Raw genomic sequence first — 16,271 nt, 5'->3', positions numbered from 1 at the left:
GTAGTAAAGTTTGTTGATTAAATCTTGGAATGTTAGAGTAATAACTACGAATCCTTCTATAAGATATGTACGATGTCGGGTTACTGACATTTCAGCAATGGTGATAAATTTGCATTCGACATTCTCCTCCAGTCTCTTTATGAACATGTATTTGCAAGGGTTAGGGACTGGAACTTTTGCCTCAATGCAAAATGAGTTGACCTTTATGGATCCTAACCGGGCACACCTCAGCTTCATTAATTACATTTTCCAACAAACACAGTTGTAAACAAGTACAAAACAATAATTATTTACTAGACATTTCATATATTTACAGATCAATTAATTTCTCACATCTAGTTCTATAACTTGACTTTGAAATTTATTATAATCATATCACTATATTGAATAATAAAAGGTCTACAGAGAGGATGTAAACAAATTCTATACCTTAAAAAAGCCTTACTAACAAGTGGTGTACTCAAGGTGGCTACAAAAGGAAAAGAAAAGTTCTGTAAACATTTGTCTCCTTTAACTCTAGGCACTAATCTCCTAAAGCATCTCAAGTCTTAATAAGAAAAACGACTGAGATCCACTCATTTATAATTTATATTAGTTGGCAATATCATTGATCATTAAAGATATGGAAGAAGAATAATGGAAAACTGGGTTTTTCACTAATGCAAAATTAACAACAATACCTCGACCCCCATTAAATATACAGATGCCACCATCTCTTCCATCATGGATTTTATTTCTTCTTAGTGTAGGATTACTATCTGTCTTAATCCAGACTCCAGCCATTGCATTGTCAAATATTTCATTGTCTTCTATACAGCCCAGACCTATAAATGTAAAAATTTAGGTTATGTTACTTAGAAAGTGTATTTCTTTTTTTTTTAATAATTTTTTTTTTTTTTTTTGCGGAAGATTAGCCCTGAGCTAACTGCTGTTAATCCTCCTCTTTTTGCTGAGGAAGATCGGCCCTGAGCTAACATCCACGCCCATCTTCCTCTACTTTATATGTGGGACGCCTACCATAGCATGGCTTGCCAAGCGGTGCCATGTCCGCACCCGGGATCTGAACTGGCGAATGCCGGGCCGCTGAAGCAGAATGTGAGAACTTAACCGCTGCGCCACTGGGCCGGCCCTAGAAAGTATATTTCTAACAACTATTAGCACTGAGAAAATGAAGAAAGATTAAACATACCAGAATTATAAACCAGAATTCCACCATTCTGTCCTCCCCAGATTTTGTTGCGTCTAATTTTGGGGTTGCTTCCAGTCCTATGAACAGAATAGAAAATAATGCCATTTCAATTGCCTCTACTCCCATATGCCATATTAGATGAGATAATAGTGGAAAAATCCACATTAATCATAGTAATACTTAACTATACAATAGAATCCTTTAAGATGCTCTGAGAAGTCTGTCAGTAAAGAAACTGGTTTAATTTTGCTTTAAATTCTATTTCCCATAGAACATACTTAGCTATAGATTATATTATTACTATAAGTCTCCTAATATGTAAACTAAACTGAGAAGGTTAGATTAAATTATTATTATTATATACCACCCTCATATGTAAAATGAAGGGTTGAATGATATGATTAAAACTACTACAGTTCCAAAAACTGTTAAAATACAGGAAAGAGGAGTGTAAAAAACTTTTTACAGAAATAGCATAAAAACAGAAGCTTCCATTTACTGACTACCTATGACAAGTCAGGTATAGCTTTCAAGTATGTTTATATTAGCTTTCCACTCTCCAAGTAGCATGTCTTGAGTACATTAGCAGCTGATATGATTGTCATAGTGGGTGACAGAACAGTAGAAATGAGCTCTCATGGCACACGGGCCATTGGCTGTTGTCCTCAGCTAGTCCAAGAAAAGCTATATTCTGATAATTTAAGCCAAGAGTGTGAACATATATGCAATAGGAGGAATAAAGACTGAGCATTAAATAACAAGGAAATTTCTTCTACATACCCTACATATCCCTAACTCCCTCCCCAAAGAAAGCCAAATGTGGAAACATTTACCTTATCTGAACCCCTGAATACATATGATTATAGATATCATTGTCTTCTAGTACTCCATGTCCATTGTCATAAAAGTAAACACCAACCTAAAATTTAAAAAATGTTTTTCAAATGACAATAAAGTGTTTTTACAAAACAATATATTTCCCATGTAAGAGTCCAGGATAATCTTACCTGCTTGCCACTGTGTATCCTGTTTCTTCTCAGTACTGGAGTGCTGCCAGTTGTGACCCAGACCCCAGCCAGAGTATTACTATAAACTTCATTCTCTTCTATTACACCTTGTCCTTTCTCATGCTAAATGAAAGTTACATTGATTATAATATATATCTTGTATAAATAGTTTATAGTGTTCCTCCCTTTAAAGACAGTTATGTCAAAAAAAAATTTCTATTTTTGTTTTTTTATCTGGATAAGGAGGTAATGATAACATTCTTTTTATGTAGCCTCTACCTGAGTTTAAAGCTTCCAAAGTTTTTATACTTTTCTTTATATGACTTTGTAGTTTTAAAATCTATTTTAGTAAGAATAGTAGCATTCAATTTTCTTTAGCAAAAGAACTTATTTCATTCTAAGATGTATAAAAGTGAAGATCTCTCATTTAGTAAGTTAATAGTTACTTGACACTTCTCACTGGTGAAATAACTTCAAAATGATAAGGTGTCAGGTTACTAAAATTTTTATTTTTAGCAGAAGATTTAAGACATAGACATTTCCAGAACTGTAAATAAAAATGAGAGTCATAACTGGCATTACACAAAGAGCTTTCTGAAATTTCCTACTTTTTATACTTGAATCAGTTCTAACAGTTTCATATACCATGGTGACAGAAGACAGGACTAATACACAAGTTTTGAAATTTTGTAAGATGCTCAACTGTGTTTCAACATAAATTCAAATGAAAAATTGGCTTCTCCAGAAGACAAAAATATTCAAGTCTAATATTACTAGTACTTTCAGTGACATTATGATTTTACCTAATACTCTTGGAAAATCTCAGAGACTCAACAGTAGTCACACTGGCAAAATTCCAGTGTAACAAATATAACTCACACTGCCAATCAGTTGTTATGAGTTCAGCCCACACTGCCAATTATAATTAAAGACTTTAACAAAAAGGTGTATCTCCTATGTCTAAATTTAGTCAGTTGATTAAATTTTACAGAACACTACACACACCATAAAATTGAAAGTAATTCATGTACTGGCACGGAGAACAAGAGTCTTATTTATTGTTTAAATACTAAAGAAAGCCACAAATTTATACTCTAAAAGTTGAATATGGCCTACTTAAAGCTAGACATAATTCTGCCCCCCCTCCTCAACTTTTCTCCCCCGGTTTCAATGCATGAAATTCTAGAAGTGTATTCATTAACTTACCACATAAATCCCACCATGCTGGCCATCATGAATTTTGTTGTGTCGAACAATTGGACAACTGTTTGTCCTAATCTGAATTCCTGCTAATGCATTGCCTATTTAAAAATAAAAGTTACAATGTCAACATATGGAGCCTAGTGGAACACAGTAAGAGTTTTACATTACGTAGTAGTTAAAATTCTTAGAATTTTAGTAAAATCTTGATTCTATGAAATACGTCATATTTGGAAAGATACTTACAGCCCATAAGCATTACAAGACAGAACTAGGAGTATAAAAAGATGCAAAAGGACTGTAGGCAGTATGGGTATAGTGATTCAGAGTAGAGACTTTGGAGCCACGTTGCCAAGTTTTCAATCTCAGGAATTCTATCTACTTTCTGTGTGACTTTGAATAAGTTATTTAACCTTCTTGTGCCTTTGTTTCCTGATCAATAAGTGGGGGAGAAATAAATTTAAAAGCGTCCACTTCACAGGGTTGATGTGAATATTATGACTTACTTTAGTTAAGATGCTCCGAGCAGTGCCTGGCACTGAGTAAGCTTTATGTAAGTATTATCTAGTTAAGTGTTAGCAAAACAGAAAGCCTAGGAACATATCAGTGTCTAGCACACAGATATCTAATAATTGTTTGCTGAATTAATACCTCAAAAGTTTTAATGAGGAATAAGTATTTTCACTTTATGGTTAGTACTATACCACAGAAATAATTAATTGTTAAACAATGGAGTGAATCTAAGGAAACTGTACGTACTCCTTGAGACTAGAGTCTTATTTATATTTTCATCCCTGGCATCTGACATAGTGCTTAGAACATAGTAGGTACTCAGTAAATGTTAAGGTGAATAATCACAGAATAATCTTTGTTGAGAAGTTAAAGAAACTGGATCAGTTCTACTTGGATGGTTTCAAAGTGGTCCATTTTGCTAATGTCACAAGACAGGCCAAGCTCTAAAATTTTATAGAACAAACCACATGCTTACCATAAATGTCATTTCCTTCAATAAGGCCTCGTCCATCACCAAAGATGTAAACTCCCCCTTGATTTCCATTAAATATAGAATTCCCCCTATAATTATGTGAAATAATAAAAAATAAGCATCTATTCAGTAAAGCTTTTTTTTTTTTTTTGAAATTAAAGATTGGCAGCTGAGCTAACAACTGTTGCCAATCTTTTTGTTTGTTTGATCTATCAAATCCCCCCAGTACATAGTTGTATATTTGAGTTGTGGGTCCTTCTAGTTGTGGCATGTGGGATGCCGCTTCAAGGTGGCCTGACAAGCAGTGCCATGTCAGCAGTCAGGATCCGAACCAGCCCCCAGGATGCCGAAGCAGAGCACATTTAGCCACTTGGCCACAGGGCCAGACCCTGGGTTTTTTTTTAAGATTGGCCCTGAGCTAACATCTATTGCCAATCTTCTTTTTTTTTCTTTCTTCTCCCCAAAAACCCCCAGTACTTAGTTGTGTATTGCAGTTGTGCTGTGTGGGATGCTGCCTCAGTGTGGCTTGATGAGTGGTGCTAGATCTGCGCCCAGGATCCATACCTGTGAACCCCAGGCCTCCAAAGAGGAGGTGCACAAATGCAACCACTACGCCACTGGGCTGGCCCCTCTTGACTTTTCTTATAACACAAAACATAAAGTGAAAAAGTAATTTCCATCCATAATTATATATAAATACCTTATTGTTGGGTCACTATTTGAGGTAATCCATACACCTGCAAAATTGTTTGCATAGATTTTATTCTCTATGAATTGTCCTCTTCCTTTTTCATGGACATATATTCCTCCAGTCTGCCCATGATGAATTTCACATCGAACCACTGTGGGGTTAGCATAGGCTTTTACTTCAAAGCCTGCTATCCTGTTTCTGTGTATGTTGCAACTTTCAAAGTAACCCTGAAAAATAAATTAAACCTGTAGGTGAGGCTCTTTTCCAAAAAGAAATAACATGAAAAAAACCTTCTTACTGTATACATCAAAATTAAGTACAACAATGTTTGACGCTAAGAATAAAACATAGATATATACTAAACTTCAAATGATAAACATAGAAGGAAACAGATTAATGTGTTGTAGTAAGACAGAGAACTATAAATCCTCTAATTGGCCTGAGTACATTCAAAGCCAGGAAAGAAAAACAGGGAAAGATTTATTCAATAAATATAAATAAATACATTACCCAATAAGTATATATATCCTTTACCAAAAGATATATTAAGTATTAGAGAAAATAAACCCATGTAGCCTTCAAAAATGTCCCAAGAAATCAACTTCTAAAAAGTTGACCTAAGGACATAATCGGAGACTACAGAAAAAGACACAAAAAATAACATTCATCTTAGCCCAATAAGAGGGAACTGGCTAAAGAAAATGTTTTTGAAGATTTATGCTCATACTGTACAGATCATCATGTTAAAAGAAAAGAACAGTATATACTTCAAGATAGTATACATCAATTTCATTTAAATAAAACTTGAAGGATGAAACAAAAATTTGACAGTGTGATTATCTGAGTAATGGTATTATGGATGATTTTTGTATCCTTTATACTTCTCTGAATTTCTTAAATTTTCTATAATGCACGTTTTACTCTTTATAATGAGAATAAAAGTTACTGTAATACTGATGTCCTAAGTTCTGAGGCTCAATCAAGACTAAATACTGAGAAAAAAATAAGATATTTATAAGATAACACTTCTAAAAGCCCATTTCATCCCCCTTTAACTGAAGGTGCTCTCCTCTCTTTAAATACTCTTTAGCACTAAGTATTTTCTTATACTACTTCCATATACTGCCTTGTACTATTTCTATATTTGTCATATCCATTTCTACCTGATCAAAAGCTCCTGAAGAGAAAGGACAATACCAACTTCTAGAGCATCTATACAAGACTTTACACATAGCAAGCACTCAAGTAGGACTTGATGAACTTTTTGCCAAATCTAGTAGAGGTTAAAAACAGAATGTAATTCTGAATACTCCAGTGTTCCACATACTTAACTCTTTAAGAAAATGGACTTCTGAGAATAACATTCAGAACTAGTTTCCAGGTTTCATTTTCTACAAATAAAGTGCAAATTATCTATAATTTACATCTCTACATTTGGATTATAATCATATCCTTTTTTTAAAAAACCTGAGAGAGTACATCAAAAACAGCTTCTTTAAATATAAAAATGATTATTACTCTTAAATTTTATACCAAATAAAATGAGTGTACACTGGATGTATATACAGACTGTTATGGCAAAACTGAGCATCAAAGAAACAAAAACAAATTTAACAAGAGGCTGTAAGACTAAAAGAACTTAATGTCAGATTGGAACGATTCAACATTTCTGAGGTTATCATCATTGAGAAGGGAGTTCAATTAGTCTCTCAGTCTCTTTCTGCCAGGAGTTGAATGACACATCTGATTGTTAGACTTGGGAAAGAATAAACTGGGTATGCTCAATTCAGCTTCATTCTTTTCCTCATAGAAGTGAGCTGCCCTTAGGGAGTATGCCTTCTGCTACTATTCCACGAACACTGCCTGTGACTAAGTTGGTAAGCCTATTTAATTTGGGAGTTGGTTCTCATTCTAAGCTGTATCTTCCAACTTAACTTTTAAGAGTAATAAAGATGATACTTCAGCCTCCTCATGCTACTTCATGGCTTTATTCCTTAATTTCTTCAGACTGTGGCAGGGAAAGGTGTGCTATTGACTGGGCTTCCAGGAAGATTCCACTAACAGGCCACTGTCATGTCCTGGCTATACTTGTTAGGCATAGAGTACTGCAAGTAGACTGTGCTATATAGATTGACTAAACATTATTCAAATGCAGGGATGCTCTTTCTGTTTTCTTTAGGTTTTGATTGTGCTCAGTTAAGAAAGCCAATTAGATTCACAAGTTTATTAAGGTAAACAGCAGCCCCCTCTCCTCATCTTCCCTTATCCAGAGGGCCCCACTTTCAATTCCTTTATAGCTGATTGTTTTGATCTACCTCTGTATTTTTAAGATTTGTATTGCCATATCTTCAGTTTCTGGTTTTAGGTATTATCTACTGACTTCCTACTACAGAAGATGAGAATTTAGCTTTCCTACCTTTCTATCCCCCATTGCATACATTTACACAGTATTCTTCCAATGTAGTTATATCTCAATTTTGGTTAGATTAGTGTGTTATTCAGAGCTGAGCCATAAAGTATAACTACATATTCTTTGCTGCACAACTTTTTATTTTCCCTTGAGTATTTATCTTGTTCTTCTTTGTTTAGACCTCTAGTGATAATTCTATAGCCTAAACTTGCTACCAGTTATTTAAACCACCTCAACATATTTACATTCACATTAGGTTTACCAATTTATCTTCCTAAATGTAAGGTTTTATAACCTGCTCTAACCTAGACTGGTTGCTCTGCTCATAGGCACACGGTCATTTACCATATTGTAACTTAGATTAAGGGTTAAAAACATCCCCTAGTTCCATCAAAGATGGACTTTGTATCTTTTTGTTTCAAGGTAACTTTCAAGAAAAGAGAGCAGCAAAAGAAATTTTTTCCTTCATTTTCTTTTTTTTTTTAAGATTTCATTTTTTTCCTTTTTCTCCCCAAAGCTCCCCAGTACATAGTTGTATATTCTTCGTTGTGGGTCCTTCTAGTTGTGGCATGTGGGATGCTGCCTCAGCGTGGTTTGATGAGCAGTGCCATGTCCGTGCCCAGTATTCGAACCAACGAAACACTGGGCTGCCTGCAGCGGAGTGCACGAACTTAACCACTCAGCCACGGGGCCAGCCCCTCCTTAATATTCTTAAAACCAGAAGCCTCTACATTGCCTTAACTGTAATTTTATTACATTCAGAAAGGATGATTGATTGACATAGGTTTCCTTGTAAAATTATAAAACTACCTCTTAATTATTATGCGTTAAAGGGTTCAGTTAATGTAATTTTGCTTTAAAAATACACTTTAATAGAATGCATCTGTTTTGTTGAGACGCCTTTCATGCAAAATGGTTTAACAATACAGAAATGTAAGTAGAATTTAGACAGATTTCTACTTTGCTCTTTAATTTGCAAACCATGAAGCTCCAACATATATATACAAAACTCTAAAGGCACAGATATTTTACTGGACAACTCCGTATTATAAAATGATTTATCTTCCTACCAGAAGACACCAGATTGCTAAGAGCCTCTTCTTTCTTTAAAACAAAAGCTTTATGTTAATTTCTTGGCACACGCATTTCTAAGTCTCTGCTATCTACTGCAAATCCTTGCAAATTATCATTCTATCAAGTTAAAAACTTAAACACTTAAAGGTGACTTAAAAGGTAACTTAAAAGGTGAGACTAAGTCCTTTTCAAAAAAATTTTTTTGAAGTGAAAAACATCTTTATCAAATATGACAGAGTAAAAGGCATTTAACAGTTTCTCTTAAAACTCTCCAAATAAAAGAAAAGCCTCAAAGTTTTTCTTTTTACCTTCCTCTTAACTGCCTAAAAGAATTCAGATAAAAAACTTGCCTCGGGAAGCCTATCACCTTAGCATAACATGAAGGAGGTGTAGACAGGGAGGAGCCGAGAAAAAGCCTGTTTGTTGGGCTCCCCTCTGTGTTGTTCTGTTTCTGTGCAGCCAAACACTTGTTTTCTAAATGTTTGTTCCTTTTCACCTACCTGTGAACTGCCTTCCTTCCTTTTGAAGTCCCTGAGTCTCCTGACACCCAACATCTTCTTTTGTCTTTAGCTAAGGATCATACTTAAGATGAGGGCTTTGGTGGATTTTGGCAAGTTAATTGGTTTTTCTGGCTTTCTTCCATGTATATGTGTTATTAAACTTTTTTTCCCCCCTGTTAATCTCTCATGTCAATTTAATTCTTAGAACAGCCAGAAGAACCTAGAAAGGTAGAGGAAAACAACTTCTTCCCCTACAGTGGTTACATAAACCCAGATGGTACAGCCTATTACACATCCAGGCTATATGGTACTAATCTTATGGGACCACCACCGTCAATGTGGTCCATCAATGACCAAAATGTCATTATGTGGTACATGAGTGTACTGTGAAATCTGGCTAAGAGTAGGGAGCTGAGAGCTAACAAATGTCACCTTAGACCTTTCAACAAGGTAGTTTTCCCCAAGTAAGTGAAGGTTCTAATAAGCCTAGCCAATGATCTTCTACTAAAGTGATGAGATCTAGTGGCATGAACAGAACATAAGAGAGAAGAGAAATACTCCCATAGTAATATTTTCATAGAAATACCTTAGGCACAAGAAGTAAATCTGAAGAAGAAAACACACTAATACGCAATTTCTGTCTAAAATTTGTTTCCTATCTAAGGGAGACTATCCAAAGTTAAGTGAAATGAAAGGAGAAGAGAGAGGACAGGCAGATTTCAACATAGAGAATCTGTCATGAGTTAAACTGATAAATTTAGAATAAATGTCTCAAAATTTTATGGCAATTTGGCATTGTTATGACATTTTATTTTACAAAAATAATACTCTGCAATAGATTGAATATTAAACAAAAAAGATAATTGGGGAACTGTGAACATTAATAGAAAAATTATTTGTAGGAGTGAGATTGGCATTGTGGTTATGTGAAAGAAAGAAAAAAGAATCCTCATCTTTTGAAGATACATGCTGAAATATTTACAGATGAAATGGTGATGTCCAGGATTTGCTTCAAAATAATCCAGATAGAAACAGAAGAGAGTAAAGAGTAAGTGAGGAGGTAGAGATGAAACAAAATTGGTCATGAATTGATAGTTGCTGAAGACAGAGGATGAGTACATGGGGATTCATTACACTCTTCTCTCTACTTTTATGTTTATTAGGAAGATTTCATAAAACAAAAATACATTAAAAAATAGAGATAAAAACCGTACTGGAAACAAAACAGAAAGAGACAGAACTATGGAGACACAGTAAGGGACACAGATTTGAGGAAATCACAAAACCTTAAAGGAAAAGAACACAGCAAGATAAGTAATAGAGAAGATAGCCAAGTTTCTAAAGAAAGGAACACATGGAACAGAAAAATAGTAAGACAACACAACATTAACAACAACAAAGATCTACATATGGATATTGAAGTAGAAAAGCAAATCACCACCAGAAAGGGAAAAAACCCACAATGCTTTCAGCCTTCTCAGCCACACTCAATGCTAGAAATATAAAAATGACTACAGAATTCTGAGGGAAAGAAAGTACAATCAAAACTATATTCTCAGCTAAGTTAAAAGGTAATGGGTAGGCATTCTCAAGTGGCAAGAATTCAAGCTACAATACCCACAAACCCTTCTTTTTTTTTTTTTTAACTTTTTATTAAGATTATGATAGTTTACAACCTTGTGAAATTTCAGTTGTCCGTTATTGTTAGTCATGTTGTAGGTGCACCACTTCACCCTTTGTGCCCTCCTCCCACCCCCCCCCTTTCCCCTGGTAACCACCAATCAATTCTCTTTGTCTCTATCCCACAAACCCTTCTTTTAAAAGAAAAAAACCGCTAGATGACAAAACTCAGCCATATCAAGAATGAATTAGAATTTAAAAATTCAGGAATGGAGAAACTGTGATAAAAGGACTAAAGGTAAATAAATATAGACCACTAACTGTAGGAATGTGATATCAACCTTTACAAATGAAAAATAAGAATATAAATGATGGGATGAAGATAGGTTGAATAGTCGTAAATAAGGAAAAGGAAAAACAATTTCAAAGAACAATAAAAATGAATATATTTAGAGATAGAGGACAGAAAAAGAAACCAGTTATCAATGTTTATTCTGATATTCTTTGAAGTTCTATAGAAAAAACAAAATTTTGAAAAGGTTATCCTTAGTGATGGCAGCCCATGATTGATGGATGACAACACAAAGAAGACAAACCAAAAGAATATTTGGAATGGAAGAACATTCTACCAAAGGATTTTAAAGGACTGTGTCAATAAAATAGATGATAAGCCCAAGATAATGCTTTATTTCCATTCTTCCCTTACAAATCTCTTCATTAATCCTTAACAGGAATATCTATGTATAGCATTGCCTCGAGCTGTTTTTTTAAATAAACGGTATCAGGGGTGTGTGATGAGGATTAAATTACTATGATGAACTTTATTAAGTGACCATCACCACAGGTTTTTTAAAAATGAGGAAATTTACTCAGGTTAAAATTATCTTGGTACCTCAAATCACTTGTGAATGAGACCAGAGGCATGCATAAATACAACTGGTATGTAACTCTTGGGGCCATGTCTAAAGGCAACACAGGCAAAGAAATACTAACATAGTATAGTTCCATTACAAAATAAGAGTTCCATTTGTAAACTACAGCTGATACAGACCTCTAAAGGAGGGCAGATTCTCAAGACTCATCTGTTTGACATCCTCCATGCCTTTGCCCAGACTCCTCAATTCCCAATGCTCTCCTGCACCCTTCCCCACTCCTTGGAAAAAAGAGCTACAATTTGTAACAAAATGTCAATTTCTTTATTCCAGCTGGAGAAGAGCCAAGTGGTCATCTTCACTCTTCTTTCTTACCTATAGGCCAAAGCTACAGCCTTAGCTGTAAGTGAATGTTTTTCTCAGGTTACAGTTTGCTCGGGAATATGATGAACTGGATGGTGTGAAACTATTTAGGTTCAATTAGAACTTGATAAAAGGATACTCCTCATGGTCTGCCTTAGGGTTTTAGACACAAACAATGAAAATACAAAATTTCCTTCGCTAGTCACCAATTTGTATACGTGAATCCAATGTTTCTAAATTGCTTGTAATATAATAGCAATAAACTTTACCCTAATCCTATCGTCTCCTATCTCTGACTCCTTAACAAAAAATGCTGCCCATGTGTACTAGGACTTGAAAATTACCTTAATGAAAATAAGACATTAAATGAAAAGAATATCTGAATAGACATCCAAGAACATTATTTTGAAATAGTGGCCTAAGAGAACTCAAAATGTCATGTCTCTAGAAAAATTGTATAAAATGACTTAGTAGTATTTAAAACATAACAGCATCCATAAAGATACCTAATTAAGTGCCGCATGACAATTTTAGAACTGATATTTTATCATTCTATTTCTTTTTAAAGTTCTGCGAGTTAAAAAAAATTCGAAGAAGAATAAAATGGAAGTCAAGCTAATGATGAAACCATTATTTCTGAGTGTAGTCTACAGAAAACCTGCATTAAACTCACAGCGCTTATTATAAATGAGTATCCTGGACCCTATCCTTGAAAATTCTGATTTATTATATCTGGGTGATTGTTATGCACACTTACATTTGAGAACTACTGGATTAGAACTCCCCTCAAAGATCACATCAATCCCCTAAGGACTCCATCTTCTCTACACGTATATAATGTTGGATCCATGAATAAACAGAATGAATACTGCATACTGATTTTAAAATATAATGGAGAAATCTCTTTTAAAGCTATAATCTTCAATTCAGTTTGGTGATGAAAAAACGCTGAAATCTATTTGAAATTTAACGATATAAAGTCAGTTTTTCTGTTAAGAATAAATGTTCTTACCATGCCATGATCAAATGTGAACACACCAACGTCACGTCCATGATGAATATGATTCCGTCTAATAATTGGGTTTCCATGATTTTTAACCCAAATCCCAGCTAAAGCATTATTGGAAATTTCATTATCCTCATATATCCCCTACAATAATTAATCAGAAATAAACATTAGTAGAGCTTTAAAAAAAATTAAAAAAGAAAACACCTACAAAATTTCAAAATACCTGGGCATGATCTGTTATATAAAGTCCAACATTTTCACAGTCGCTGATATTACAGTGCTTGATGGTGGGACATGCTCCTTGACCACTAACACATACTGCAGAGCCAACTGTAAGAAAAATAATTTATTTAAAAACCTATTGGGCAACAACAAAGTGACTCATTTTATAATAAAACATAAAGGAAACACTAACCTGTACATGTACTTCGGATGATACAATGATCAATAATAGGGCTACAATTTACTGTTATCTCTAAGCAGTGGTGTGCATTGTGGTGTTGAGCAGATTTGTCATCAGGGTTAAACTGAAAAGTAGAAATTTTGATTGAAATAACCAGTGCCTTAATGATTTCAACATACATATTTTAAATCTTAAAATTTCTTACCCTTATTGTCATATAACCAACATAAGCATCCTCGGAACCTTCCATAAAGACGAAGGTTGAATCTCTAGTGTTTTCAATTATAACTTTGTCTGCTACTTTTCCAGGTGCTGTGGAGAAGATATTTTAAAGCATATTACTTTTATCAGACAGACGAAATTGAAGTAAAAAATTACTTTTTTAATCAGTAAAAATACTGTGCCCATAAAACTAGTAACACAATAGAAACCTTTGGTTTTTAAGTTGGGTATTATTTTTGGAGGCGGAGCTTTTAAAAAACATTAGTATTGAGTAGCTAGGATTAATATTCATTTTATCAGTTAACTATGTTTCACTGCTTTACCATAAGTAGTCATATTTAATGTGGATATTATTTGAGTACCATTATACTCCTATCTATGTATAATCCTTCTAATAAGATTCAACTACAAACAGTATTTAGTATCAAATGCAACGGCATATTAAAAAATGGTTTCTTGTGGAAACAAAATCACCACTAGCAGCACCAGAAAGAGGCTCAGGGAGAGGAATGAAGAGGAGAACAATGACTGGGGAGAGAAAGAGAGAAACCTGTTTATTTAAACTTACTTCCAATACTCTGATTTAGAAAGTAATGAAAATCACTAGTCAAAAATTTTCTATACCTTCTCCTGCCTTTTCTTTGTGGTGAAAATGGGGGAAGAAAGCAGAAAGCGCAGTAAATGCAAATTTCATTAACAAGTAATAATTACTAGCTGTCTTAAAATGGTCTATGTGCTGTATCCTTAAAAAGCCAGAGAGAGCACAAATCTTTAAATGACCGATCAGTGCTCAACAAATATTTCATTACTTTTATTTTTAGAAACCCGACCATAAAAACAGCTCTGAAATAGTACAAAAAATATTTTTAAAAGGACATTTGTTTCATTAAAAGTAAAGCAATGAAAACATTAGCAGCTTTATTTTCAAATGACGAAACAAATATTTTCTTTCCTTAATGAATAACTAAGGCAGGTGAACAAAGTACTGACATCAAGAAATATATACATCTAGAAAAACAAAAAAAAGAAACAGATACATCAATAATTTCTGAACTCACATGTATTCATTTCCATCATATATATGAAAGACATTTAATTCCTATGCTTTCCTACCATTAAGGTATTATAAAGGTTCACCTGGACTTTTAAGTCACTAGCATTTTAAAAACCCATCATGTACATAAAATGTTAAAATTCTAACGATAACGCTTTTCAAAATACCTGCACCAATCATGGTGATTGGAGATTCAATATATATCCATTCATCAGTATATATTCCAGAATGAACAAAGATAAGTCCATCAAAATGAGCTTCTTGTACGCCACCAAGGGCATCTTCAATTGTATCATAATACTAGAAAAAAATAAGAGTCAGTACAGAACTAAAAGATTACCATTTTAAGTCTTATAAAAATACAAATCAAACCTACCAACATATTTTCTCTTCCTTTGTATCTTGCAGGGTTACTGTAGAAATGCTCAGCAAATCCTGGCTTTACATGTGCACCTTTATACTAAAATGTCAAAAGAAAACAAAAAACACCCCAAAATAAACATCGACTACTATATAAACATTATATTCTAAATTAATTTAGTACTGTATGAATATTTCTTATTAAATATCAAAACAACTAATTATTCCAATAAATTTTCTGTTGCACAGTACAATGTAAAATCTGGAACAGCTTATGGACTCAGTAATATCCAATAAGGACAAGGTTTCTCACTCTCAGCACTACTAACATTTTGGGACAGATAATTCCTTATTGTGGGGACTGTCGTGTACTTTGAAGGATGTTTAGTAGCATCCCTGGCCTCTACCCACTAAACACCAGCAGCATCCTCTTCTCCACTTACGATAACCAAAAATGTCTCCATTGCCAAATGTCCTCTGTGGAGCAAAATCACCCCAAGTTGAGAAGCTCTTAATAAAGGACCAAATGAAAATTAAGCTAAATGTGAAACTTTAAAACAACCATTGAACACTAATAATTTAAATAAAACTTCAAACAGACCCATAGAAAGAACAACTGCTCTCAGGCTACTGATGTTTACTCCCACTGTTTAAATTATTAATAAACATGTCAGCAGTGAAAGAATTGTTGGATATTTTGATGGTTGGTAAATATTCATTGGCTTGAAACCTATTCTTGAATTTAACTTTTTTTTTTTTTAAAGATTTTATTTTTTTTCCTTTTTCTCCCCAAAGCTCCCCAGTACATAGTTGCATATTCTTCCTTGTGGGTCCTTCTAGTTGTGGCACGTGGGACGCCGCCTCAGCGTGGTCTGATGAGCAGTGCCATGTTCGCGCCCAGGATTCGAACCAATGAAACACGGGGCCGCCTGCAGCGGAGTGTGCAAACTTAACCACTCGGCCACGGGGCCAGCCCCTTGAATTTAACTTTTTAAAAAAGGAATTTTATTGACAAATATATAATATAAATCAATATTTTCTATTTATACTTCATACCAACTGCTGGAAACTCTCTTTCCAAGGATTTGGATGTTCATATTCTTCTGGATTAATCTGGTAGAATTTGCCAGGTTCAGGATGCATCATAGGGCGGGTATATTCAAACACTTCCATGTATAATCGTTTCCTGGAGGGGGAAAGGAATTAAAGATTTCTCCATAAAATGTCCTTTAAACAACTATAAAAATTATTTGAGGCCTCAAAAACTTACAAGAATTGCAAAAAACAGAATTCTAAATGTAAAAATATAGCT

At 34.2% G+C, this 16,271-nt stretch overlaps 1 protein-coding gene across 2 annotated transcripts in view; it reads right to left on the bottom strand.

Moving 5' to 3' along the window:
• The window catches only part of FBXO11 (F-box protein 11), an 88,716-nt gene that overhangs the window by 5,531 nt on the left and 66,914 nt on the right, over nucleotides 1-16,271 (bottom strand). For both annotated transcript variants that reach the window (XM_044772380.2, XM_044772381.2), the window contains exons 5-18: nucleotides 16,016-16,145; nucleotides 14,976-15,059; nucleotides 14,767-14,899; nucleotides 13,529-13,635; nucleotides 13,336-13,447; nucleotides 13,144-13,250; nucleotides 12,924-13,061; nucleotides 5,082-5,299; nucleotides 4,385-4,470; nucleotides 3,403-3,497; nucleotides 2,197-2,319; nucleotides 2,023-2,108; nucleotides 1,190-1,266; nucleotides 681-824 (exon numbers count right to left, since the gene is read on the bottom strand). In XM_044772380.2, the coding sequence (XP_044628315.1) occupies nucleotides 681-824; nucleotides 1,190-1,266; nucleotides 2,023-2,108; nucleotides 2,197-2,319; nucleotides 3,403-3,497; nucleotides 4,385-4,470; nucleotides 5,082-5,299; nucleotides 12,924-13,061; nucleotides 13,144-13,250; nucleotides 13,336-13,447; nucleotides 13,529-13,635; nucleotides 14,767-14,899; nucleotides 14,976-15,059; nucleotides 16,016-16,145 (1,640 nt within the window). The remainder of the gene's footprint in view (nucleotides 1-680; nucleotides 825-1,189; nucleotides 1,267-2,022; nucleotides 2,109-2,196; nucleotides 2,320-3,402; nucleotides 3,498-4,384; nucleotides 4,471-5,081; nucleotides 5,300-12,923; nucleotides 13,062-13,143; nucleotides 13,251-13,335; nucleotides 13,448-13,528; nucleotides 13,636-14,766; nucleotides 14,900-14,975; nucleotides 15,060-16,015; nucleotides 16,146-16,271) is intronic.

Source organism: Equus asinus, chromosome 6 (assembly GCF_041296235.1).
Source record: "Equus asinus isolate D_3611 breed Donkey chromosome 6, EquAss-T2T_v2, whole genome shotgun sequence".
NCBI lineage: Eukaryota > Metazoa > Chordata > Mammalia > Perissodactyla > Equidae > Equus > Equus asinus.
Note: the sequence above shows the minus strand (reverse complement) of the source record. Positions and strands in the feature narration are given on the sequence as shown.